The sequence below is a fragment of the Oculina patagonica genome, chromosome 6 (assembly GCF_052425735.1).
Source record: "Oculina patagonica isolate OP01 chromosome 6, crgOcupat, whole genome shotgun sequence".
Lineage (NCBI taxonomy): Eukaryota > Metazoa > Cnidaria > Anthozoa > Scleractinia > Oculinidae > Oculina > Oculina patagonica.
In genome coordinates this window covers 23321838-23348840 of record NC_135763.1, presented here as the reverse complement: position 1 = coordinate 23348840, position 27003 = coordinate 23321838, and the positions used below count along the sequence as shown (strand labels likewise).

Sequence of the window (27003 nt, the reverse complement as noted above, 5' to 3'; positions counted from 1 at the left end):
AACACTCGTTGGAACATTTGTTGATATCTGAAAAAGTTCCAAGCATGGAATTTGATTAACTTAACTAAAGACACAAGTCTTCTAACGTTTCTCAAACAAAGTAAACCAAGTGCGCTTATTTCCCTACTTATTTGTTGCTATATTATTTTTGGGCAGTCTTATATAAGGGCAAAATCTGTTTTATGTGGGACATCATTATAAATTCGAAAAGGTCAGCTCAACAATCTCAAAATAAGATAATATTTTTTGATGACTTTTTTCTTTCTTTTTCTGCTGTTTTTGTCTTCATAACACAAATTACTTCTTGATTTTAGATTTAGTTTCGCAAAACACTTCAGCAAAGTGTCACCTGTTTCACAGTTGTTGCCAGAATATCCTGATATACAATCACAGCGGTAACTTGCAACAAGATCAACACATGTGCCGCCATTTTGGCAAGGATCAGGGGAACACTCGTTGATGTCTGAAAAAAAAAAAAGGAATTACAACTTGTAGGTTACAAATCGTTTTGTCTAGGAAACAAGAAAATATTTCTGACCGAAAAAATTCAAAACATGTAGCTTATAACTTTTCGTAAATAAAGTTAACCAATGTTGCTTATTTCCCTACTTATTTGTTGCTTTAATTTTTGAGCAGTCTTATTAGGAAAAATCTGTTATGTGGGAAGTCATAATAAATTTCAAAAGGTCAGCTCAACAATTTCAAATAAGATATTCTCTGATGATTTTGTTGTTGTTTCGTTGTTTTGTTGTGTTCATACTGTAAATTATTCCTTGACTTTAGATTTAGTTTCCCTAAACATTTTAGCCCAGTATTACTTGTTTTACGTCTTGTTACGAAAAAAATGTGTTATGTGGGACATTATTAAAATTCGAAAAGTTCAGCTCAATATTTTCAAATAAGATATTCTCAGATGACTTTTTCTTTCTTTTTCTTTTTTTCTGCTCTTTTTCTTAATAATGATTATTCCTTGATTTAAGATTAAGTTCTCAAAACATTTTATCCTAGTATTACCTGTTTCACAGTTGGTGCCAGAATATCCTGATATACAATCACAGCGGTAACTTCCAACACGATCAACACATGTGCCGCCATTTTGGCAAGGATCAGGGGAGCACTCGTTGATATCTGAAAAAGGCAATTACAGCTTTTAAGTTACAACTCGTTTTGTTTAGGAAACAAGAAAATATTTCAGACCGAATAAGTTCCAAACATGCAGCATAATTATCTTAATTAAGATACAAGTCAATAAAAATAAACCAAGTTTGCCCACGTTTGCTTTTTTCCCTTCTTATTTATTAGAAAAAATATGTTATATGTTGGACATTAATAAAATTCTGAATGGTCAGCTCAACATTTTTAAATAAGATATTTTCCAATGACTTTTGTCTTTCTTTTTCTTTTTTTCAGTGCTATTTTTCTTAATTATTCCTTGATTTAAGATTTAGTTTCTCAAAACATTTTAGCAAAGTATCACCTGTTTCACAGTTGGTGCCAGAATATCCTGATATACAATCACAGCGGTAACTTCCAACAAGATCAACACATGTGCCGCCATTTTGGCAAGGATCAGGGGAACACTCGTTGATATCTGAAAAAGGCAATCACAGCTTTTAAGTTACAAATAGTTTTGTCTAGGAAACAAGAAAATATTTCTGACCAAATAGGTTCCAAACATGCATCTTAATTATCTTCATTTAGATACAAGCAAGAAAAATAAACCAAGTTTGCTTATTTCCCTACTTATTTGTTGCTTTTATTTTTGGGCAGGCTTATTAGAGAAAAAGTGTTATGTGGGACATTATTATAAATTCGAAAAGGTCAGCTCAACAATTTCAAATAAGATGATATTCTTCCACGACTTTTTTCTTTCTTTTTCTGTTTTTTTTTTTTTATTGTCTTTGTATTCTAAATTATTTCTTGATCTTAGATTAGTTTCTCAAAACATTTTATCCTAGTATTACCTGTTTCACAGTTAGTGCCAGAATATCCTGATATACAATCACAGCGGTAACTTCCAACAAGATCAACACATGTGCCGCCATTTTGGCAAGGATCAGGGGAACACTCGTTGATATCTGAAAAAAGGAAATTAAAAGCAAGAGAACATTTCTGACCGAAACAGTTCCAAACATGCAGCTTACTTAACTTTTGTGAAATACTGTTCGCATTTTGTTATAAGTTACTGTTATAGCTACAACTATTGTTGTTGTTATTTTGGTTGTCGTAAGCAATTTTTTTATTATTTTGGTTTATATAGCGTTATAATTACCTAGATACTAAAGTAATTATTTGAGCAATATTTCATGAAGTCGACTGAAATTTAAAAAATTCAAAACAGTATATGTCCACCAACGGACAAAGTTTATTGACAAAACCAGTTTTGGAGTCGCGTATGTAAATATGTATGTTGAAAGTAAATGCAAATGAGGTTTTTCCTTATCAGTATGAAGTACAAGTATTTTTAATTTGCTTATTTCCTTCTCTTCTACTGCTATTATTATTAACAGTCTTATAAGGAAAAAAAACTATGTTAAGTGGGACATCATTATAAGCCGGTTCGAAAAGGTCAGCTCAACAAATTCAGATAAGATTCTTTGATGATTTTTTCTTTTTTTTTTTCTCTCTCTCTCTCTCTCTCTCTTTTCTCTAAATTATTACTTTATTTAAGATTTAGTTTCTCAAAACACTTTAGCGAAGTATCACCTGTTTCACAGTCGGTTCCAGAATATCCTGATACACAATCACAGCGATAACTTCCAACAAGATCAACACATGTGCCGCCATTTTGGCAAGGATCAGAGGAACACTCGTTGATATCTGACAATAAGGAAGGTTTTTAAGTTACAAATCGTTTTGTCTAGGAAACAAGAAAATATTTCTGACCGAAAAAGTTCCAAACATGCAGCTTTAATAAGCTTAACTAAAGATACAAGTCTTCTAACTTTTGGTTAATTAAAATTAACCAAGTTTGTTTATTTCCCTACTTATTTGTTCCTTTTATTTTTGAGCAGTCTAATTAGGAAAATCTGTTATTTGGGGCATTATTATTGACATGTATTGTCAGCAGTGTTACGCATGGCAATGCTCATTAAAGAAAGGGACCGTGTCTTGTCAAGGTTTGCATGGTGAAGTTATCGGAGGTTTCTGCGGTATTTAACACTGGCAACGAGAACTGGATTGGCTAACTAACGAAGAATGGCGGTAGTTAACATCGAAATTCGAGGGGTAGCTCCATTCGATCGCAAAGGTAATTCGTCTGCATTAGGACCACGTTGGAAGAAATAGCTTAGATCATTCCAATACTTTTTGTGGCCAAAGGAGTGGCGAACGATGCACGAAAGGATGCTTTTCTACTTCACGCTGCGGGAATAGAGGTTCAGGGGTTCTATGAAACACTGAGTTACCCAGGCCCGAGTGTAGAATTTGAAGAAGCTACTGATTTCGAGAAAACGGTACATACTCTGAACGCGTATTCTTCCTCCAAGCTTAGCGAACCGTACGAGCGGCATGTAGTCAGTAGCATGGCTCAACACGAAGGAAAGACAGTTAGTCAATTAATAGCTGGGCTTAAGAAGCAAGCACGGGATTGTATTTTCACCACCGGACATTGCCATCATTGATCAAGTTATTGATGAATGTCAATCATCGGAATTGAGAAGAAAATTGCTGCCAAAGGAAATCTTACTCTTTAAAAACTTCAAGGGGTAGCTCAGCTCGTTCGGTAGAAGCTGTTAACCTTCAAGCAAAGGAGATGAGAGCACAGGATTCTGCATCTTCAACAGAGGAATCACTGCGAGTAAATACCGTTGTTGTAACACCCCCTCCAAAGCAGCCAAAAGGAAACAAAAGTCAGGGATTACGCTACCGTTGTGGTCAAGAGTGACATTTTAGCAGAACAATACCCGATTCATGTGTCAGATATGTAAGATCAGAAGAAATGGTTTGATTGATTGATTGATTGATTGATTAATTGATTGATTGATTGATTGGATACTGGAGCCACAGTATCTATCTTGCCAAAGGTCCTGTATGATCGGCAGTTTAAGTTAAAGGCTCACAATGTTGTCCGAATTCCTTCTGGGGTGAAGTTAACTTGCCTGTGGTCTATAAACAGCAAGAACTGGTGCTACATGAGATTGTTGTTGATGGCAAGTTGAATTGAAGCAATATCTTTCATGTGAGCAAAGCTGACACAAAAGGGTTTAAGGGAAATATAAAGTTGCAAGATTGTGCAAAGCTAGTGTTCTACAAAGCCAGGCCAGCGCCCTTTGCATTTCGCCAAAAAGTGAATTGGATCGTGTGTACAGTTCAGAGAAGTCAAGGTGGAACGTAGTTTCTGGGCGTCTCCAATTGTCTGTGTGTCCAAAAAAGATGGAAATATTCGCATCTGCGGTGACTTCAAGATGTAAGTTAACCAGGTCCTTCTAGACAACCCTCACCCATTGCCAGACACAGAAGATATATTTGCCATATTCGAAAGAGAAGGAGGACCTAGCAATTGTATTTGGATTCCGGAACTTCCACAAATACCTGCACGGTCGAACGTTCCACCTGTATACAGACAACAAGCCCTTAGTTACCACCTTGGGTCCAAAAACAGCAGTACCAACCTTAGCAGCCGCTAGAAGGCAACGGTGGGCAGTAATTTGGCAGGCCTATAGCTGCCAGGTGGAATATCGACCGTCTACAGAACATGGTAATGCTGATACCTTATCACGCCTTCCGTGCAACAATCCACCATTGAAAGAAGACGCTGTCATCTATTTCTTCACAGGCCTTGAAGAATTGCCTTTGGATGCCAAGGAAAACAGCAGGGAAACCAGAAGATCCTGTTCTACCTAGAGTTCTAAATTACACGCTAACTGGAAAACCAAATTATGTATCCAGTGAGGAATTGGAACCATACTTTAAGGAATGACAATAGCTTACAGCTGATTAAGAATGTGTCTTATGGGGAATGCGTGTAATCATTCTGCCGTCGCTAAAAAACAGACTATTGAAATAATTACATGAAGAACATCCCGGTACTGTCGCAATTAAATCTATTGCTCGAAGTTACGTTTGGTGGCCAAATGTAGATGCAGAAATTAAGTTGATTGTGAAAAGCTGTGAAGTATGTCAAGAAGGGCGGAAGGCATCGCCCAGTGCACCACTATACCCATGGAGGCGTCCTGCTCGGGTGTGGCAAAGAGTGCACATCGACTACCCAGGGAAGGATGGCAACTACTTTCTTGGGTTGATTGACAGCCATTCCAGGTGGATAGAGGTGGAACAGTGAGATCCACAACTGCTCAAAGCGCTATAGACTAAGTGAGACTATGGTTTGCGGCACATGGATTTCCGGAAGAAGTTGTTTCAGAGAATGGGCCCCAATTCATTTCCCAGAAAATCACAAATTTCCTTGAAGGAGTTAAACAAACACTGGTTCTTCTATATCATCCATTTTCAAATGGAGCAGCAGAGTGCACAGTGCAGATACTGAAACAAGCATTACGTAAACATGTTGAAAGTGTGAGAAGAGTTGGTAAGAAGCGTTCACTGAAACATGAACTGGCCAATTGTTCTGTACATAAACACTCCTCATTCAGTGACTGGAGTGACACCATCAGAACTGTTATTGAAACGCAAACCTCGAACTAAGTTCAGTGTTCTCCTGCCAAACATGAAAGATCATATCCAGGACCAGCAAGACAGACAACAGCGACAGCATGATAAGAGTCGTGTCAAGATGCGGGAACTGTACTGTCCTCACGTGATCCTGTGAATGTACGAAATACCCAGGGAGGAGTGGAGAAGTGGGTCCCGCGTACAGTGATAAGACGGTTGGGAACATTGACCTACCTGGTGAGAGTTGGTCACCAATTGCGCTACGTCCACATTTATCACCTCCTGCAGACGCAGCGTTTGAATTCCGCAGAGGCTTGTGATTCAGTGGTTTCCGAGGAGTTACCCGCTGCAATGGCAGTTCCAGTATCAGTACCGAATACTCTATCACCATCACCGAGTACCAACGATCCAGAGACAACTCTATGACAACCCGCTGAGTCTCCGAACCCTGTTGCAAAACCAGTTTCTGAGCCCTAAACCAGAAGTCTTCAGTAGCTCCTGAGCCAGCTTCTAAGTCTCTAGTGACGATCCTGCACATTTGCAAGTAATAACGACATTTCCGCCTATATCGTCGTTATTACTCGCACATGTCCTGATACAAACGGTCATAACTTTTGAAATACTGGAAACGTAACGTACATGTGATTTTGCATATTTTAGCTGATAAAGGACTACACTTTTCGACTGTGTAGAGTAGAGTTATCAGCTAGGTGCCGAAATTGAAATATTCGCTTCTAAATCAAGATCATTTTCAATTTTTGATTTTCAATCAGTAGTGGTCGTTATATTATTGATTTCGCATTTCCAGATAAATCGAGGGAAAACTTGCTACTTTCTTAGAAAACTAGAAATGCTTATGAACAAATTGATACAAAACTTTTTGGTGTTCAATGCAAATGAAATATTTGCGTTCAACTACGTAGCTAATCAAACAGTCAATCAAGTAACCAAATACAAATTTAATTAATCAAGCAATCAATCAATCTTCTATGACAGCTATATTGGTGTTGTTTTCAAATTATATCGTAGAAATGGGGTTTTCTGATTTCATGATATGAGATCAATTTTTCTCAAAATATCTTCAGATTATACTTTCACCTGTTTCACAGTTTGTGCCAGAATATCCTGATATACAATCACAGCGGTAACTTCCAACAAGATCAACACATGTGCCGCCATTTTGGCAAGGATCAGGGGAACACTCGTTGATATCTGAAAAAATACAAGCACAGCTTGTAAGTTACGCATCATTTCATCTAAGAAATCAATATTTCTATCTAAAATATCTATCGTCAGCCCTACAGGAGAGAATCTGTTTAACAGTAGCGTATGATGTTGCAGAAACAGTCAGCATTGCATGCTTTCAGAAATGGTCCACTCGAAAAACGTCTCTTCTTTGAACCTCAATATAGGCTACAGTAAAACCCTGCGTATAAGAACAAGTGGATTAAGAACACCCAGGCCTGATTTTAGGAAATAAAGTATCATTTATATAAGAACACATTCAGCCTGAAAAATGAAAGTTGTTCTTATATGGAAAAATATCAAAGATCAACACTACTTTTCATTGCACGTATAATAGTTCCACCCCAATTACAGTACAGTATTGCCTAGTTGATTTATCAATTTTATTAAAATTAAAATACAATTGTGTGCATATATATTGATTTCATCTATTGGTAGCCTAGCATGTTCCTTATTTTAAGAAACTTTTTTTAAGAACACTTAAGAACACTTACAGGGTGATTTTGCAGATTATAACCCTTTATATAAGAACCAAATCAGCCTGAACCGCCAAAATAGGTGTTCTTATACGCGGGTTTTTACAGTATTTCAGAGTTATATTCATATCTCCGTAGTTGTTCTATCGTTCCACATTCATAGTGGATCGGGGTACTGTGTACCTGCTGCTGTTTTTCGTTCTTTTGTCTTTTCTTCATGAGTAAATGACAGCTCGATTAGATAGCCTTAGTTTTGCTACTGTGCTTTACAATAAATATCTAAGGTAACAACCTTCTGCTTTTATCAACTATCAAACCAAACAGACAACCGATCAATCAAACAAATTCATGATCTACCAATCAAGCTATCAATCAATCTTCTATGACAGCTAAAGTGGTGTTATTTTCAATATTCGTAGATCATGATTTGATATCAATTTTCTCAAAACATCTTAAGATAACTATCACCTGTTTCACAATTTGTGCCAGAATATCCTGATATACAATCACAGCGGTAACTTCCAACAAGATCAACACATGTGCCGCCATTTTGGCAAGGATCAGGGAAACACTCGTTGATATCTGAAAAAAGGAAAAAACAGCTTTTAAGTTTGCAAATCACTTTGTCTAGGAATCAAGAAAATCTTTCTGACCGAAAAAGATTCAAACATGCAGCTTAATTAACTTAACTAAAGATACTAGTCAATAAAACTTTTCGTCAATAAAAATTAACCAAGTTTGCTTATTTCCCTACTTATTTGTTGCTATTAGTTTTTAGCAGTCTTATTAGTAAAAATCTGTTATGTGGGACATCATTATTGTCATGTATTGTCAGCAGTGTTACGAATGCGCATTAAAAGGGGACCCTGTCTTGTTATGGGTCGCCATGGTGTAGTTTGTTTAAGTGTGTTTGCATCCGGCCGAATGGAACCTTTTAAGAAACCATCGGAGGGTTTTGCGGTATTTAATACTGGCGAAGAGGACAGGATTGGCTAACTAACGAAGAATGGCGGCAAGTAACATCGAAATTCAAGGAGTAGCTCCGTTCGATCGCAATGGTAATTTGTGTGCATTGGAACCACGTTAGAAGAAATAGCTTCAATCATATCAATACTTACTTGTGGCCAAATGAGTGGTGAACGATGAACAAATGAACTGCTTTGCTACTTCACGCCGTGGGAATAGAGGTTCAGGAGTTGTATAAAACACTGAGTGACCCAGGCCCGAGTGCGGAACTTGATACGGCTACTGATTTCGAGAAAACGGTGCGTTCTCTGAACGCGCTTTTTTCTCCAAGCTTAATGAACCGTACGAGCGACATGTATTTAGGAGCATGGCACAGCATGAAGGAGAGAAGGTTGGTCAATTCATAGCTAGGCTTATGAAGCAAGCACAGAATTGTAATTTCACGACCCTGGACATTGACATCAGAGATCAAGTTATTGATAGATTTCGATCGTCAAAATTGAGAAGAAAATTGCTCGCAAAAGAAAATGTTTCTCTTGAAAAACTGCAAGAGGAAGCTCGTTCAGTGGAAGCTGTTAACCTTCAAGTAAAGGAAATAAGAGCTCAGAATTCTGCGTCTTTAACTGAGGAATCACTGCGATTAGATTAGGTTGTTGTAACACCCCCTCCAAAGCAGCCAAAAGAAAACAAAAGTCTGGGATTACGCTACCGGTGTGGTCAAGAGGGACACTTTAGCAAGGATAAATATTGTTCAGCACGTTCAAGTGTGTTTACGAAGTTTAAGAAAGTAGGTCATTATGCAAGTGTATGCAAAACCAAACCTGGAAGCTTATCAACATCAGTCTGGAGAGACACATTATGGGGAAGAAGTAGTTGAGGAGGACACAGACAATGATGTGGTTCTTAGCGATGGATTCTGGTAAGGATGGACGTACCCCGATTCATGTGTCAGTTATGCTGGACCACAAGAGTTGCAAAATGCAATTGGATATTGGAGCCACAGTGTCTATCTTTCCTAAGGCCCTGTATGATCGGCAGTTTACGTTTAAGGCTTACAATGGTGTCCGAAGTGCTGTTTGTTGTGAATTGCACTTACTTGTGGTCTATGAACAGCAGGAACTGGTCATGACTGGTGCTACCTTGATTGCTGGTAATGGCGATGGTTCCCCATTGCTAGGCAGAAATTGGTTGGAGCAACTCAAGTTGAATTGGAGCAATATCTTTCATGTGAGCAAGCTGACACAAAGAGTTTAAGGCAGATATAAGCCAAAGGTTGAAAGATGGTACGAAGCTAGTGTTCTGTAAATTCAGGCCAGTGTCATGAGTACTTCGCCAAAAAGTGGAAGAAGAATTGGATCGTTTTGACAGTCTAGGAGTAGTCACGAAGGTGAAACGCAGTGACTGGGCGTCTCCAATTGGCTGTGTGCCCAAAATGATGGAAGTATTCGTATCTGCGGTGAATTCAAGGTGTCAGTTATATTGCCTCATTACGAAATCAAAGGCTCTATGAGCAAAGTCGTGAATGTGGTATATTATAAACTGATAGCCCAGAATTAGCCAAAATAAATTTAAAATGTCTGCTGACAAACGACAAATTTTGTAATTGTCTATGAAGTCTGTTAAACGTACGTCATAGTTGAGTCATGTTTAAATTTCTAGCTGGTAAGTGATAAATAACCCCATATTCTAACTGAAAACTAACCATCCAGTGGTCCATCGAGGCCTTCTAGCTAAGCAGCTAAGAAGTAAAGATTATTTCAGAGCTTAAAATAATTAATGCTGAGAGAGACACGTATAGTGGTAACAAGATATGAGGTACCTTAAGATGCTGCGAAGCTGGTAATGGAAAGAAGCTAGGGAATTTTTTTTCACCAAACTGTTTCACATTTACTAAAGGGTTCTTTAATTAATGACCAGGTAACTGAGCCATTTTATACAGGACAGTGGTATTATTCGACATACATTTTTCTCTGTTAAAGAATGGCAGACACTGTGACAGAAGGCAAATAGTTAAAAGAAACTAACAGATGCCTCATACATGTGACTTCTAAGTATTGCAATTGGCAGGAAACAGTGAAGTCAACATACTTTATTATCAATTTAGAGGCCTGATACATGTAACAAATGAAAACTGCTGCTTATTTCCTTTTCTGGTATCTTTACTTGCAACCAAAAAGTTCACTTTACCCCTTTACATGCCACGAAAGTCATCAAATGAATGCATTTTAATCAGCCTTATTAATTCGTTTTTAAATAATCTCTATACATTGCTAGCCACCCTGCATAGATTTGGTGGCCATGTTGGATTAAAGGATCTGAACCTTAAAGCTTGTTTATCTTTAACTCTTTGTTTTCAGTAGTTAATAACAATGACTTCCAAATATTTCTTTTCAAGCTGTACAGTCTGCTAAAAGTCAATTTATAGAGAGCAGTATTCACTGTTTGTGAAATGAGAGTAAATTTGAAATAAAATTCTTTTTTCTGATCATATGTTTCATACAAGTTACTGTAGGATGTTCATTCCAGCCCACACCTCTTGACAGCCTAGCCCCATGCAGAGTTCAGTGATGTGCTGTATTGCAGGATATTGTTTTGGCGAATCTGTAAATTAATTCAAAATGCTATGTGCCTTGTTAAAATAAATCTGTAGGACAACACGTACAACAAACCATCTAAGTGTAAGCAATTTGTTATTTATCAGCATGGCATGCAACCAGGTTCCTTTTCGGCTGAGATGACTGCATGCATTTATTTGGGGGGGGGGGGGGGAGGCATAGGACATGTACAGAAATCGACCTTAAGGTTACTATTGTTATATTAGTGGCTATTACATTTTAGCGATTTTAGTGAGTTTTGGGCGAAAATCGCTAAATTAAATACTTGCTAAAATTTGCCTTGGTCAAATTTCAAGTACCTCCCCGGTACCCCCTTCCCACCCTAATGGAACACAAAAATGGATACTGGTAACTTTGTTCTTTTAGGCAATGCAATTTATGTGCATTCAATGTCAAGATACGGTAGTTTTTTTCTTTTACTGAACATTTATTTTCATCTTAGCCATATATGTTCATCACCGGCCAGTAAAAGCTGGTTTACATGATATTACTAGTTCTTGAAGTTTTTGGAAAATCCCTATATTAGATAGTCGCTAAATCTTGCACAGAAAAAATCGCTAAAATTAATAGCCGCTAACAATAGTACTCTCACCCTTTGAATTAATGTTAAATTTCTTTGAATGTCTACCCCATAGCACTCAGTGGATGTTGACAAAGCAAAAAATTACCTGAGTGCAATGATACACCCCTGGAGAACTATAATTACCACAGTTGAACTAATATGTCCCTTTTTTGACAGACCATGTGCATGAAGAAAAAATAATTGTAAGGGACTGATGCATAATACTGTGTTTACAAATGTAGTTTTGCCTTCAAAAGCAGAGCAAATTTATCATTCACTAAAGGCTTGCTACCTAATGAGCTACGAATGCCAGAGGAAATTTTGATTTAAGTTTAAGTCACGAGATAGATGTACTTGGGAATTTCGTTAACGAGAGTGTGACAACGAATATAAAATATTACTAGATACAAAAACTTGACGAACGTGCAAATAAATGATCGACCGAAAGACAAAGCAAGCCAACTATAGGTATCTCTAATTGTTTCGAAACGCATCAGTTTAATCTTGCTGAGTGCATAAGACTAATTTGTAGCGGAAAATACAACCTTATTTAGGGTGATTTATTACTTACCAACTATTTGATTGCATTTCAATGATTATGAAAGATAATTTCATATCCGCGGACTTTCAAAATAAGCTATTGTTCGGCGTGCAAGTTTCTTGCTTCCTTGGCCATCCTTTCCGTTGCATTGTGTGTAAATGTAGATTCGAGCAGTAGCCTCACTAGAAAAATTCCTTCCAGAAAGGAAAAAATATTCGTATTCTCCTGATGTACATCCACAAGTTCGCATTACAACTCGTGATACCAGCCCTTGTGCCGTTCATCCGCCATTTTGAACTTAATTTAAACTTAATATAAAATTGCCAGGTTACCAAGGGAGTTTACACATTTTAATCGCCAGCAGACCGCAATAAGTCGTTATTCACGACTTAAAAAGGAGGCCCTGGCAATTGTATTTAGAGTCAGGAACTTCCACAAGTACCTATGCAGACAACAAGCCCTTAGTTACTATCTTGGGTCCAAAAACAGCAGTACCAATCCTAGCAGCCGCTTTAATTCAACGCTGGGCAGTAATTTTGCAGGCCTATAGCTACCAAGTGGAATATGTACCGTCTACAGATATGATAATGCAGATGCCTTATCACTCCTCCCGTGCAACTATCAACCATTAACTGAGAAGATGCTGACAAATATTTCTTCTCAGACCTTGAAGAATTGCCTGTGGGCCGATGTAAAGGACATCAGCAGGGAAACCAGAAAAAGATCCTTTTCTACTGAATAATACGCTAACTGGATAGCCAAATTACCTATCCAGTGAAGAACCGAAACCATACTTCACGCGAGGACACGAGCTTACAGCTGACCAAGAATGTGACTTATGGGGAATGCGTGTAATCACTCCGCCGTTGCTAAGAAACAGACTATTGCAAGAATTACATGAAGAACATCCAGGTATTATCACAATGAAATCTACTGCTCTAAGTTGAATTTGGTGGCCGAATTTAGATGCCGAAATTGAGTTGATTGTAAAAAGCCGTGGAGTATGTCAAGCAGTGTGGTCCAAGGCACCGCCCAGTGCATTACTGTACCCATGGAAGTGGACTGCTCGGGTGTGGCAAAGAGTGCATATCGACTACGCAGAGAAGATCGCAACTACTTCCTTGAACTTACAATTGTCCTTGCAATGTGTGGCTTCATAGCTCAGTTGGTAGAGCATCGCACTGGTATTCGCAGTGGTGATGGGTTAGATTCCTGTTGAATCCCTGAATTTTTTTCAGGCTTCTTTATTCCAATTGCTTAAATTGAAAACACACTGCGATGATCATTTATCACTTTCATACACATCCGCAGTTCATGTATGAATCATTTCATATACATTACATCACAAAGCACTATTGACCAAATGAGACTGTGGTTTGTGGCAAATAGTTAGCCGGTAGAAGTTGTTTCAGAGAACGGGCCCCAATTTATTTCCGAGAAGTCCACAAATTTCCTTATGGAGTTAAACAAACAGTGGTTCCTCTATATCATCCATCCTCTAATGGAGCAGCAGAGTACACAGTGCAGGATCCTGAAACAAGCGTTACGTAAACATGCTGAAAGTGTGAGAAGAGGTGGTAAAAAGTGTTCCCTGAAACATCGACTGGCCAATTGTTTGTTCCTGTACATAGACACTCCTCATTTAGTGACAGGAGTGACACCACCCGAACTGTTCTTGAAACGCAAGCCTCGCAATAAGTTCAGTGTTCATCTACCAATATGGAAGATCACATTCAGGACCAGCAAGACAGACAACAGCGACAGCATGATAAGAGTCGCGTCAAGATGCGGGAACTGTCGCCACGTGACTCTGTGAATGTACGGAATACCCAGGGAGGGGTGGAGAAGGGGGTCCCAGGAACATTGATCTCCTCCTGCAGGCGCAGCGTTTGAATACCGAAGAGGTCTCTGGTGAAGTGGTTCTTGAGGAGCCGCCGCTTCCAGTAGCAGTTCCAGTGTCGGTATCGAGTACTCCAGCACCAGCACTGAGTATTCCAAGTATATTTCGAGTTGTCACAACCCGCTGACACTCCGAACCCTGTTACAAAACCAGTTCCTGAGTCCTAAACCCGAACGTCTCCAGCAGCTTCAGATCCAGTTTGTAAGTCTCCAGTGACAATATCGCTGCAATATCAGAGATTGAACAACCACCTCAGATGCAACACCATAGTGAGACACTTCCAAGGAACTTGCCAATGGGAGCTGAGCGCAGATACCCAGCCAGGGAGAGAAAAGCCCCAGATAGGCCTAAATTGTGACTTTCTAAGGATAGGGACACGGACATTTGTTTTGTTGATATAAGAAAGTTCAAGCTTTGTTTATCTTAAGATTGCTATTACCTGTTTCACAGTTGGTTCCAGAATATCCTGATGTACAATCACAGCGGTAACTTCCAACAAGATCAACACATGTGCCGCCATTTTGGCAAGGATCAGGGGAACACTCGTTGATATCTGAAAATAAGGAATTACAGCTTGTAATTTACGCATCATTTCATCTCAGAAATCAATATTTCTTTCTAAAATATCTATCGTCACCCCATTAGGAGAGAATCTGTTTAAAGCAGAGTAAGTCAGCATTGCATGTTTTCAGATATGGTCCGCTCAAAAGAGTCTCTTCTTTTAACCTTTACAAAGGTTATTTCAGAGTTATATTCATATCTTCGTAGTTGTTCTATCGTCCCGCATTCATTGCGTGGGGTACTGTGTACCTGCTGCTGTTTTTAGCTTTTTTGGCTTTTCTTCATGAGTGAATAACAGCTCGATTAGATAGCCTCAATTTTCCTGTTGTACAACAAAAATCTAAGATTACAACCTCCTGCTCCCATCAACTAATTGATTAATTTTAAAACAGACAATTATATTAATCAATCAATCAATTAATTAATCACAAATTTAATAGATCAAGCAATCAATCAATCTTCTATGACAGCTAACGTGGTGTTATTTTCAAATTATATCTAAGATATGGGGTATTCTTATTTCAGGATTTGATATCAATTTTCTCAAAACATCTTTAGATTACTATCACCTGTTTCACAGTTGATGCCAGAATATCCTGATATACAATCACAGCGGTAACTTCCAACAAGATCAACACATGTGCCGCCATTTTGGCAAGGATCAGGGGAACACTCGTTGATATCTGAAAAAGGCAAGTTACAACTCGGCTGCAATCACAGCTTTTAATTCAAATAATAATCACATTCCTGTCTAATTTCAATATTTTTTATCAATTTTCTCGAAACGTGTCGGTTGTTATCACCTGTTTCGCAGTTGTTTCCAGTATATCCTGAAGTACAGTCACAGCTATAGCTTCCCTGAAGATTGACACAGGTAGCTCCGTTTAGACATGGATTGTTCGTACACTCGTTTATATCTGCAGAGGAAAACAGAAACAAATAAATCTTCACAAACAGCTTTTTTCATAGAATAGTGGTGTTATATTTCAAAAATGTAACAGGCTTAACAGTACACACAACTGACCATTTCTCGTATAGCAAGCGCTCATCACCTGTTTCGCAGTTGTTTCCAGTATATCCTAAAGTACAGTCACAGCGATAACTTCCGTCAAGATTGACACAGGTAGCTCCGTTCTGGCATGGATTGTTTGTACACTCGTTTATATCTGTAAGTAGGTTAACACATCAAAAATTACCAGCGTGTCGTTTAATATTATTGCAATTTTATATAACTCAGCGTTGAGATCAACTTTTTGACTGTATAATAACTGTTCTGTAAAATATCATTTATGGAAAAATGGAGACGTGTTAGTTCTTATAAGGCAGCAAAAGAAATTAACTTATTATCTTATTCTATTTTGCCAAGCAAATTTTTCATTTCTCTTTTCTACCAGGTTACTCTTGTCTTGTTTTATAACAAACGATAGAATACTTAGTTTTGGTCTGTTTTGCAGCTTGCGAGCAGTCCCTTTTTTCTATTGAAATCATTCGGTAGTCGCACCTTTTTTTTTTTGAAAACGGTCATTGCCATTTTAGTGACACTTAACTTTACTATCTACTAGTCCGGCGGCTTAGCTCGAAATTTTAGTTGAATTGTGCACTTTTTGATACAAGCATGAAATTTGGCACAATGAAAGTGGTCACCAACAGAAGTTTTTTCAGATATAGTGCCAAGCCCGAAAAACGCCAGTTTCCATGGAAACCGTAATTTATTAAAATCAATGGAATTTCGTGAAATATTTGTTTGTCCTGGTTTATAGACAAATACTATTATGTCAGATAGTGATACCATGTCGCACGTACAAAATTTAGAATTATGAAATGCTGTAATTTAGACTGTTCACAGCCCTCTATAGTTTCGTATTTTTCTTTTGTTAGCGAACGGCGAACGCTGGAATCGGGGAATGAATCGCGAGAGACCAGGACGCTAGCGCAAAACGAAAGACGCGAGGGGACAGAGGGCGGGGAACGAAAAATCGCTTTCCATGCAATAATTTTCTAGTAAATTATTGTTATAAAAAGGCGGTAAAAACATAACAATTGTAAGCTTAATTTAAAGCATTCATATCTGCATTTTTGAAATAAAACTACAATAAAAGGTGTATAAAAGCGCAAGAAGAAGTACTTCGTGGGGGAGGGGCCTCTTGGCTAAAAATTTCATCGCTGTTTACTAGCTGATAAATAGGAAATTGGCGTTGACACTATATCGAGAATTGATTAGTTTGTAAATGCTTGTAATCCTGCAAGGTTTGGTGCTTGTATCAAAAATCGCACAATTCAGGAGCTAAGCCGCCGGACTATACCAACAAATGCATGTATTGTGGTTCAATTCTACCTTTGGTGCTATTTGGTATTTTCCTTTATTGTATAATATGGTCGGAAAATCGCCAAAAGCCTCGTTATTAGTAGGTTTATATAAAAACAAAATAACACTTGGTTGTTTGGAGATATGAAATTTCTCTTCCGTGCTCAAATCGATATCTCACGAGTGAGCGCGAGTTGTACACTCGAAGAGAAATTTCATATCTCCGCGCAACCATGTATTATCTTCTATTTGTACTGGACCCAGTTGTCACAGAGTGGATAACACTTTCCACCTGATAAATCACTTTCCAGTAGACAGCGTAGTTTTGTTTTATCTCAGCGCTTATCCACCATATAGCTTTTTTCCGGTGGGTATTTGTTACCAACCCTTTGAGCAACTGGGCCCAGATGCATGGTACCATGTAACAAAGGAAAATGACAGATTGTACAAAGAGTAAAATTGAACCACGGCACATGCGAACAGCAAGGATCGAGCCCGGGAGCTCTGTCATGCTAACACCCTTCCCCTACCACTACACCACCACGTTGATTCGCGCTGAAAAGTTTGATTATCTTAACTGTACGTCACATCATTCTATAATACATAATCGCTCTAACCCAGGTAACAATCTATCTAATAAACACCTTATTCAGGCCAAATTGTTTTTAATATTTAGAGCACATTTCAACGTACTAGTCCAGGCTTAACAAAAGAGCAGAAATGGCACCCAACCTTATGAAAGGCTTGGTTAACAGAAAGGTAGATTTGTTTCTTTAGTTCAATGTCACCTGTTTCACAGTAGTTTCCAGAATATCCAGATGTGCAATCACAGCGATAGTTACCGCCATCGAGATTTACACAAGTAGCTCCGTTCTTGCAATCATGGCCCAATGAACATAAGTCTAGAGCTGTAAACATTTGCGGTACAGAATTTTAACAAATTGCTTGTTCTTGCAAGTAAATAAAATAAACTACAACTCTTGTTCAGTTATTTATGGGTTAGAGACTGTTGTGAGTGTTTTGTTGACAAATACACGCACGCGCTGGCCGCACAATGAACGAGAAATTTTCAATACTGCACGAGGCGTAGCCGAGTGCAGTATTGAAAATTTTGAGTTCATTGTGAGGCCAGCAAGTGCGTGTATTTGTCAACAAAACACGAACGAACAGACTCTAACCCTTTTAATATACAATCTGAGTACACTGCATCGAACTGCAAGCGATCATCGACTTAACGAACTTCAAACAACAAACTTAATGTTTAAAAATAAGAAGTGTAGTAGTACATAATGACACGGGATTACATCAATAATATAAAAATCACAAATTAGCCGTACAGAAATAAAACTTAAAATGGTTCATAAAATCGTTCATCAGCTGTGGTCGTTCATAAATACAGTCAGCGAGAAGCTTGTTCAATGCAAGTCGATGGCTTTCACAATCAAGCAACTACAAGCAAGTCAATCGCACACAAAAATGTATTTATTGAGCTGCAGTTTACCTTTGAACATGAAAGCGCTTCAAGTTGTTATCCTCTTCGATTTTGTTTGGTATTGGATCGTTGATAATTTGAGGAATATACTTTTCTTCCACTTCTACAAGCTTTGAAGCTGAAGACACCTTCAATAATGCACGATTTTCGTGCATTATTGTCAATACTGCACTGTCTGAGTTTGCTGACGACAGGTAAAGCAAAATCACGTGATCTATTTTAACCAATTGCGCGCGTGGATTTTGGACAGTGAACGAAGATTGTATATTAATAAACAATAATGTATACTAAGCACGCTAATATGCATAAATTTCATCAGTCGTACAGTTTGTGAACAGTCCCTCTTCTCTTTTCACTAGAATGCCACGACTATCGCAGATGGAGTCGCTATTTCGAATAATTTGGACAGAGAACAAAACTACTCTAGGTATTCAGACGAGTGGTGAGGAGGTATTAAAAATGATCTTACCGCCCTCTTTACCCACTACCCACTACCCTCCTAGCACGTTTTTTACCAGATCATTAAGGACGACTGATGGAAAATCTAGCTAAATGGAGTTGTGCGTATTGCCTCCCGTGAAGTTGCGGAAGCATGTTCGCGAAGCGGACATGAGTTCAAGTTTGTGCAACATGCTTGCAATACAACAATGTTGCAAAACAAGTTGAAAGAAAATGCTGCCCGTGTTAGTACTGGGCCTTAATTAAAATGTTGCTTAAAGATACCTCGTAGCACGTCTGTAGCTCAGCAGGAAAATTCTTAGTTAATTGTTAAATGGTAAACTCCTGCCTGAATTACCTGGACAACCATAGAGCTCCACCCTCATCGAAATGTGATTGTGCCAAGTGAGCGGTCGAAACCTCACATAACTTGCGTCAAATGGTGGGTTAAGATCATGATAAACAACTGTGTCCCGGTCTGAGTTTGCAGTAAATTCCTATTTCAGTAAAATGGGAATATATCAAGTACTGCCCTCACTTACTGTTTAGGGTCGACTTTCGGATCAGAGTACAAGTACAAGTAAGACTTTTGAATCCTACACTAATCTCGTACCGACGGTCTCCATTTCAACTAGTCAGCAACAGAGAGGAGCGAGGGCTCTTGGAACGTAACTGGATTGAAAATCGAAAGTCATACTCGTACTAGTAATCCGATCTGAAGGTCCTTATTCTTTCATAGTTAACATTTAGGCATGATGTGTTCGAAAGCTTATATTCGTCACAATAAACGACGATTTTATTTTCACTCTCCTTTTCTCTACCAATAGCGAATAGATTCTCCCTGCTTCACTCAGAACACGCTGATGTTGTCTGAGCCTCGTGTGCGGTAATAATAAAGATCATTTGCAATCTATTTTTAAACCTAGTGCGCTTTGTAATTAAGAAGAAACTGAAAAATGCCGTTTTCCAACTGTTAATGGTCAAAGTCTATTTCACCTTGGCGGCAGGCTGTCCTCGTTCCTTGTAGTCCCGGAAGTTTGCTCCACCGGTACTGTACTGCAGTTTGTACTTAGTTACCCATTGGTAGGCAGCATTTCTTCCTTGGGATGCGACACGTGTCACTGTTGTGTACGTATTCAAATTAATTTGGAGCCATTGATTTACATCGTTGTATCGAGCTGACCAAGCTCCTTGTTTGCCTCCACCTGCTTTAAAGTGCAGTCTGCCCTGGATGGCGGCATGATTGACATCCCACTGTGAAGATGCACTGATCTGTCCGTCAGGGATTGCATAGTTTTCCATGCCAACAGCTTCTTGGCAATCTATATTTTAATCATTATAAATACAGTGTTAACTAAATGCCCCTTAATTAAAAACTCCAAGACATTTCCTTAAATTACCCGATTATAGTAAGTTTACACTATAGCGCTTTATTGAATTAGTGGGTTATCACACGGCAACCCAACAAACCATCACAAAAACTGCACTAAAAAAGTAATTGAGTAGGGAAAATGTCAACACTACGATAATATAAATGAAAAGAGCGCTGCACCGGTATCGCAAAGGTCAGGGTTCGAGTCCCGTGCGAGGATCTTCTCTTCATTTATTCTTCATCCGCAATTCAAATATATGATTTCATATATTCACTAGTTGTACCTATCGGTAAGTGCCAACGAGCGAAATACTCATGTGTAATATGCGAATAAAGTGCTATTTCTCTGGTGTTCATAAATGACACAGGCTTGATAGCCTGCGTAGCAGGAGCCGTAGTTTCCATCGCACGTATTCTCGCGATCGCGCACTCTTTTAAACAATAAACACACTAAAAAACGTACACAGATGTCTGCTACGCAGGCTACGTGTTTGACAGATTGATAACTCTTGACAAATCTTTCTTTTCAACGTTAAAATTTCACAAAAGGTAGGCAATAAATGAGGTTTAATCACTGTTTTTTAAATACAACAAGCGATGGTTAAAATGTTTCCGTCCACAAAAGTGATAGTTGCATTTCAAGAACTTCTTATAAATCAAGTCCCAAAATCAAAACTGCTAAGATGCGTTTTTAAAAATAATTTTCAGTAATCAGAGACAGTAATGCACGGGTCAGATTTCAGTCTCGCATGGGAAGTGTCATGTTCAGTTACGCAAAACTTGAAAAATTTGAACAGAAAACAAAACTTGAACGGTCAAGGATTATTTGGAGACAAAACTTTTATTCAAGTTAACATAACATTTGCCGTTAGAAGCAAAAAACGCTTGACTTTCTTGTTTGTATGACATGCAGTAATATTAAGCCTGGTTTTCACTAGCGACGCACTGGCAAGCACAAGTGCAAGCACAAACGCAAGCATAAGTAGTTCGAGTCAAGTGAAAACGAACGTCGACATAAGCACAAGCACATTAGCATAAGAATATGATGTTTACAAGTTAGAAGGCTCCGTTCTCCCTGCAAATATTGTGGCAGAAACTCTCCCTCCTCTACTCGTGTGACGAAGAAAGTGAAAGCGACTAATAAAGGAGAAAAACGAAACATTTGGGATTATAAATATTTTTAAAGAAAGCATTCGTCTCCGTTTTTTCCGCTACTCGAGTCCGCGCTTGGGCCTTTTTGTTTTTTTTTGTCTACACTTCTCCGAACATTCTCGAAAAACGTTTGTCAAAATCAACCGCGGCCTCTGCGACTTTGTTCAAATGCTGTAACGAGTACTTGTGCTTATGCGATGTTTGTTTTCACACGAACGCAAGCACAAGCGCAAGCACAAGAAAAGGAAAAATTTTGATCCGTGTGCTTGTGCTTGCGCTTGTGCTTATGCTTGCGTCGATGCCGTTTTCACGATGAAATAAGAGCTGTTATGCTTGTGCTTGTGCTTGCGCTTGTGCTTGCGTCGCTAGTGAAAACCAGGCTTTAGTGAGCGTCGCTTTGTATTGATGTTATTCCTACGCGGAGCGAAAATCCTGGAAAATGCGTGCCAAATAAAATATAAACGGTATTTGATTTGGAATAAATCATCGGTCAAACAATTACTATAAACGCAATCAACACTAAAAGGTAGCATTTAACCGACTTCAGCACTCTCATAAGTCAAGAAAACTCTATTTGAAGTCAACAGTCCGCTTTTGATTTTCATGTCTCTCTTCGATCGTAAATCAAAGGACTCCAAAGTAGAAAGATTATTTCATCGCTTTGAAGACCTTGATGTTCATTTTTTCGGCGGTCGAATATTCTGTAGGGTATTCTCTTTCGATTTATAATTTCCTAAAGGTGTATTGATCGGTAAAGGGATAAATTACCACATTGAAAATTTTAACAGCGAGCCGCGTGGACGCCATTTTGGACATTAATTTTGCTCTCTAGCAAGGAGTGAGAGACTGGGAACCAGTTGGGAAGAACAATACAACCCAAATATGGGGTTTACTTACACCCAAATATGGTCAAAAAAAAGTCCCTTACGCAGAACTTAAGATTTTCTCTGCCTATACACTCATACGCACATGGCTCTATGATTCTGCCGCCTCGACAGCCTCGCCTCTTGGCTCGGCTGTCTCGTTGGCAATAATTTCAGTACGATAAAAAACATAGTCTTCATCTTGCCAAAGTGTCCCATCCTGCCAGAGCGTATCCCGGTTTTTGTAGAACTGAACTGAAGTATTTTAACTTGCCCCTGATAGGATGCTGGTCCTTTGCAGGGTTACCCCCCAAGCATTATACACAATGACATACACAGTGTCATACTCTCGGCTGATTTGGTTCCCGTTTACACGCGCGCGATATTCAGTCGCATGCTCGTCGGTGGGTTCAGTTAAGCATGTCACATGCAACAGTCGCTAGCAGAACTTAAACCGTCTTCAGCGGCCCTTTCAGCGTATAGTGCATACAAAACGTACACGTCCTACAGTACCTGGACAACCGTAGACCTCCACCCTCATTGAGATATGTCCGTGCCAAGCACGTGGTCGAAACCGGATGTAACGTGTTATAACTGGTGGACTGAGTGCATGATAAACAACGGTGTTCTGGTCTGCATTTGCAATAAATTCCTAAATCAATAGAAACAGAAATAAGCTCATTTATCAAACATCATCCTATTCATTTGTAAGTCAATTAAAAGACAAAGTGGAAAATAAGCTGATTTTTAGACACGTCTCGATTATTTCAAAGGCCGAAATGAAACGCTTCTTTATACTAAGTTTAGCAGCTTTGCAGTAGACTACAATAGTAATTTTCTGGTTAACCTTATCTTGTCCTTGTTTCCTGTAGTACTGGAAGCTCACTCCATTGTTACCGAACTGCAGCTTGTATCTAGTTACCCACTGGGGGTAGTCACCTCTTCCTTGGGTTGCTACATCTGTCACTTTAGTGTACAAACTACCCAGATCAACTTGGTACCATTGATTTACATCGTTGATGCGAGCTGCCCAACATGTCGGACCGTGCAGTCTTCCCTGAATAGTGTTAAGAGGGGCGTCCCATTCTGTAGAAGCCGCGAGTTGTCCGTCAGAGATTGCACCGGTTTCCATGCCAAGAGGTCCATTGCAATCTAAAGGGTTTATGAGTAAATGTCAGAGAAAATCGAAGAAATCGTGGCCACGGTCAAAAAATCGATTCTGCCCATGCTTTGTCAGTTTGAAGATCTAGGTATGTGACCGAAAGATGTGAAGTCAGTTTTTAGAAATATTCAATTTAACGGCAGAAAACCAGGAAAAACGGTTATCGTACCGGAAGCTCATGTTTCACTTCTCGACGATCCAAAATTTGACACTTTTCGGCTTCATGCTAAATAGTAGTCGTTTCAACCGCTGTGAATCTTTCTCAATTTTAATTGCATAGACCGACTCTTCCTCAGTCGAAATATAATACTTTTTCTCTGTTTTTTTTTTCTGAGTGAACTGAACCTCGATACACTTTTCTCGTTTAAAAAAGTCTAAAATAACCCAAATACAGTGAGGCAAAAATCTGATCAGTATTGCTTCAAATCGTCTGATACTTTAGCCAAACACCAGTCATTGTATGTAAGGTTTCCGGTTTCAAATGTGTGGGATCTTGTATGCACGAACGTCGATCAAAGTTTGACAAAATTACGATTCAAAATTATAATTCAACACGCAACAAAAGAATAAATATTTTTCCGTCAAAGACAACACGATAAAATCAAATTCAAAGTTTCAACATTTGAGACGTTAGAAAAGTATTACTTTTCTTAAAGATTGCCTACAATAATAAAAATACTACTAATATTTCTCGCCCTTACTGTCCCTGATTTATGTAACGTAAGAGAGACTTCACCGCTTTCAAGCACATATTTTAAATCCATTGATCCGACCTAGTCATATTATAAATTAGTCAGTTGTTGATGTGCGAGGTTTCGCTTTAATAAAGGAGAATTTCCCAGTTAACTTGCTGTAGAAATAAAAGAAAAGGTCCTAAGAACAATCCAGAGTTTATTGCTGGAGACGTTCAGAGACGAAAATCAATGTCGTGTTAGTACTAATGCAGTACAATCACTGTGATTCCTCGACTCCGTCTATGTGGTTGTTTTCCTAAACTGAAAAACTTATTGGAAATGACAATCTGTCCCGCTAATCGTGCAAGGCTAGCTTTAGGTTGGCAAAGATCATGTACTTTGTGCAGAGTACCGGAAGTTGTTTTGGGTCACTATAAGGACCTGCCGAAAGTAACCAAGATACAAAAATGATTAAATTTATTAGTTTAAAGTACTACAAACTAGAAACTGCATTCTATAAGTTATTTTTATTCTCATCAATCTGTAGGCTGGAAGGTCGGACTGGAGAAAGCCGCGGTAATCGAGCCCAATAAACCTGTCTTCCATACAGCCCATATTTGCAATCCATGACTCGCATTGTATTACATGACTCCACCACCAACACTACCTTCACCACTACTACCACCACCTCCACCAATGTCTTGAGCGGCCCTTTAAGAGTATAATGCATACACGTCGTACAGTACCTGAACAACCGTAGACCTCCAGCCTCATTGAGATATGCCCGTGCCAAGCACGTGGTCGAAACCGGATGTAACGTGTTATAACTGGTGGAATCAGTGCGTGATATACAACAGTGTTCTGGTCTGCATTTGCAACAAATTCCTAAAGCAATATAAACGGGAAATAAGCTCATTTATCAAACATCATCCTATTCATTTGTAAGTCAATTAAAAGACAAAGTGGAAAATAAGCTGATTTTTAGACACGTCTCGATTATTTCAAAGGCCGAAATGAAACGCTTCTAATAATAATAAAAGATCATCCTATTCATTTGTAAGCCAAGCAAAAGAAAGAGTGGAAAATAAACCGATTTTTAGACATGTCTCGATTATTTTAAACGCATAAACAAAGCCGAAATGAAACGCTTTTTAACTCGTATTTTTTTTTATTTTTTAAAGTACAGCCAGTGAGCAGCACTTTAAAACTCCCTGAAAAAGTGTGCGCTAGTCACACGAAACGCGTAGGAGAAAATAAAAATTTAAAAATTTTAAAAATTTACAACTCAAGTAGTTCGAAGACGTGCTGGTCACTGGCTTTACTTTAAAAAAATTTAAAATTTTTTAATGAAATTAAAGTTTATCAGCTTTGCGGAAGACTAAAATAGTGTTATTCTGGTTAACCTTATCTTGCCCTTGTTTCCTGTAGTAGTGGAAGTTCACTCCATCGATACCGAACTGCAGCTTGTATCTAGTTACCCACTGGGGATGGTCACCTCTTCCTTGGGTTGCTACACCTGTCACTTTGGTGTACTTACTACCCAGATCAACCTGGTACCATTGATTTACATCGTTGATGCGAGCTGCCCAACATGTTGGACCGTGCAGTCTGCCCTGAATAATGTTAAGAGGGGCGTCCCATTCTGTAGAAGCCGCGAGTTGTCCGTCAGAGATTGCACCGGTTTCCATGCCAAGAGGTCCATTGCAATCTGAAGGATTTAAGACGGAATTCATCAGGAAATCGAGTATACCCGCGAGTAAGAACCTAATTTTTTAAGAACCTGTTAGGCTAAAACTTGCCAGTTAGACACTCTCTACATAAGAACCTTTTTAGCCTAAAATTTGGAAACAGGTTCTTATTTTCTAAAATCAAAAACGTTTAGGGAAATAAGATAATTCGACATTCTGTATCCTCTTTGGAGACACCTATGAGCCTTAAATATCACTCTAGTTGTAATGTAAATGCCAATGGTGAAAATCGTAAAATATTATTATTGATATAATCACAGAAATATAGGCAAATTTTATATAACTAAAAGGTTGAATGCCACTCAAAATTCTTTAGCAACAATGTTAATTTTCTTACGAAAATAAGAACCCATTAAAAACCTAAATAGCTTAAATTTGTGCTAATTACCATTTATGTTAGAACCTGTTTAGGCTAACTTTACAAAATACAGGTTCGGGGGGTTTTACTGTAGTAATTTTGGTAGGACTTAGATCGAGTACCATAATAATTTAAATCCCGTTGCGTTATTTTCTACCCTTTTTAATATCTAACATCGACAACAATTTCTCATCAGAGCCGAGAAAATGAATTTCAAAGTTCACAAGAAGCATGTAAACTATAGATATAATTTCAGTGGAATTCAATGGAACTTCGTAATTTGTTTTCGAAGTTTGCTGTTGTTAGAAGTTTTTTAAATAAGATATTTGAAGCAGTAACACAGACGTTTGTAATAAGATGTAAATAATTTTGGTTTATAATTTTGTCCAACGTCCTAGCGGATTCCGTCTAAATGTATGCGTGGTTTCATCTGACGTCATCAAAATTCTAAAATTTAAACTGTTTATCCTGCTATTTTTTTCATTATTCTATACATATTCTATACATATTGTATTCTATACAATTCTGGTATCGAATCAGATTTCTTTTTCAGAAATAGAGCAATTTAAGATTTGTGATGTCCCGGATGAACGGTTATCATCTGTAAATGTTCTAATCTGATAATAATTTAGAAGTAATAGCTTAAAATCTATGACGTGAAAGCAAATGATATTGATGGTAGAATCTATTTTATTTCCTACAAGGCCCAACAAATGTTTGCGTTCAGGCTGGCCAAGTGACCATATAAACATGCATAGCAAAATAAGAAGCGACTTTGGCACGTAAGCCTAATGTTAGACGAAAAAAGCCTGATACTTAACGGAAAAGTGCCATCACTGTGCCATAGACTTACTTAATTTTCTTTTATTTCGGCAAACAAGTTCATCCTCTATCCAAAATGTAGCTTTAACATGTAATTTCTACTTTGTCATCTCTTCGAGGTGACAGTAGAAATAACAGTAG

At 38.4% G+C, this 27003-nt stretch overlaps 1 protein-coding gene across 3 annotated transcripts in view; it reads right to left on the bottom strand.

The window, feature by feature from the left end:
* The window catches only part of LOC144657119 (uncharacterized), a 42545-nt gene that overhangs the window by 5393 nt on the left and 10149 nt on the right, over nt 1-27003 (bottom strand). For all 3 annotated transcript variants that reach the window (XR_013571467.1, XM_078517419.1, XM_078517418.1), the window contains exons 7-24: nt 25338-25642; nt 24681-24819; nt 22946-23250; nt 22612-22750; nt 19708-20033; nt 19070-19208; nt 17570-17689; nt 15529-15642; nt 15280-15393; nt 15046-15159; nt 14355-14468; nt 7800-7913; nt 6709-6822; nt 2707-2820; nt 1965-2078; nt 1478-1591; nt 1015-1128; nt 350-463 (exon numbers count right to left, since the gene is read on the bottom strand). Coding sequence is in view for 2 of the 3 variants with exons in the window: in XM_078517419.1 (XP_078373545.1) it covers nt 350-463; nt 1015-1128; nt 1478-1591; nt 1965-2078; nt 2707-2820; nt 6709-6822; nt 7800-7913; nt 14355-14468; nt 15046-15159; nt 15280-15393; nt 15529-15642; nt 17570-17689; nt 19070-19208; nt 19708-20033; nt 22612-22750; nt 22946-23250; nt 24681-24819; nt 25338-25642 (2727 nt within the window). In the remaining variant the exon portion in view is untranslated. The remainder of the gene's footprint in view (nt 1-349; nt 464-1014; nt 1129-1477; nt 1592-1964; nt 2079-2706; nt 2821-6708; nt 6823-7799; nt 7914-14354; nt 14469-15045; nt 15160-15279; nt 15394-15528; nt 15643-17569; nt 17690-19069; nt 19209-19707; nt 20034-22611; nt 22751-22945; nt 23251-24680; nt 24820-25337; nt 25643-27003) is intronic.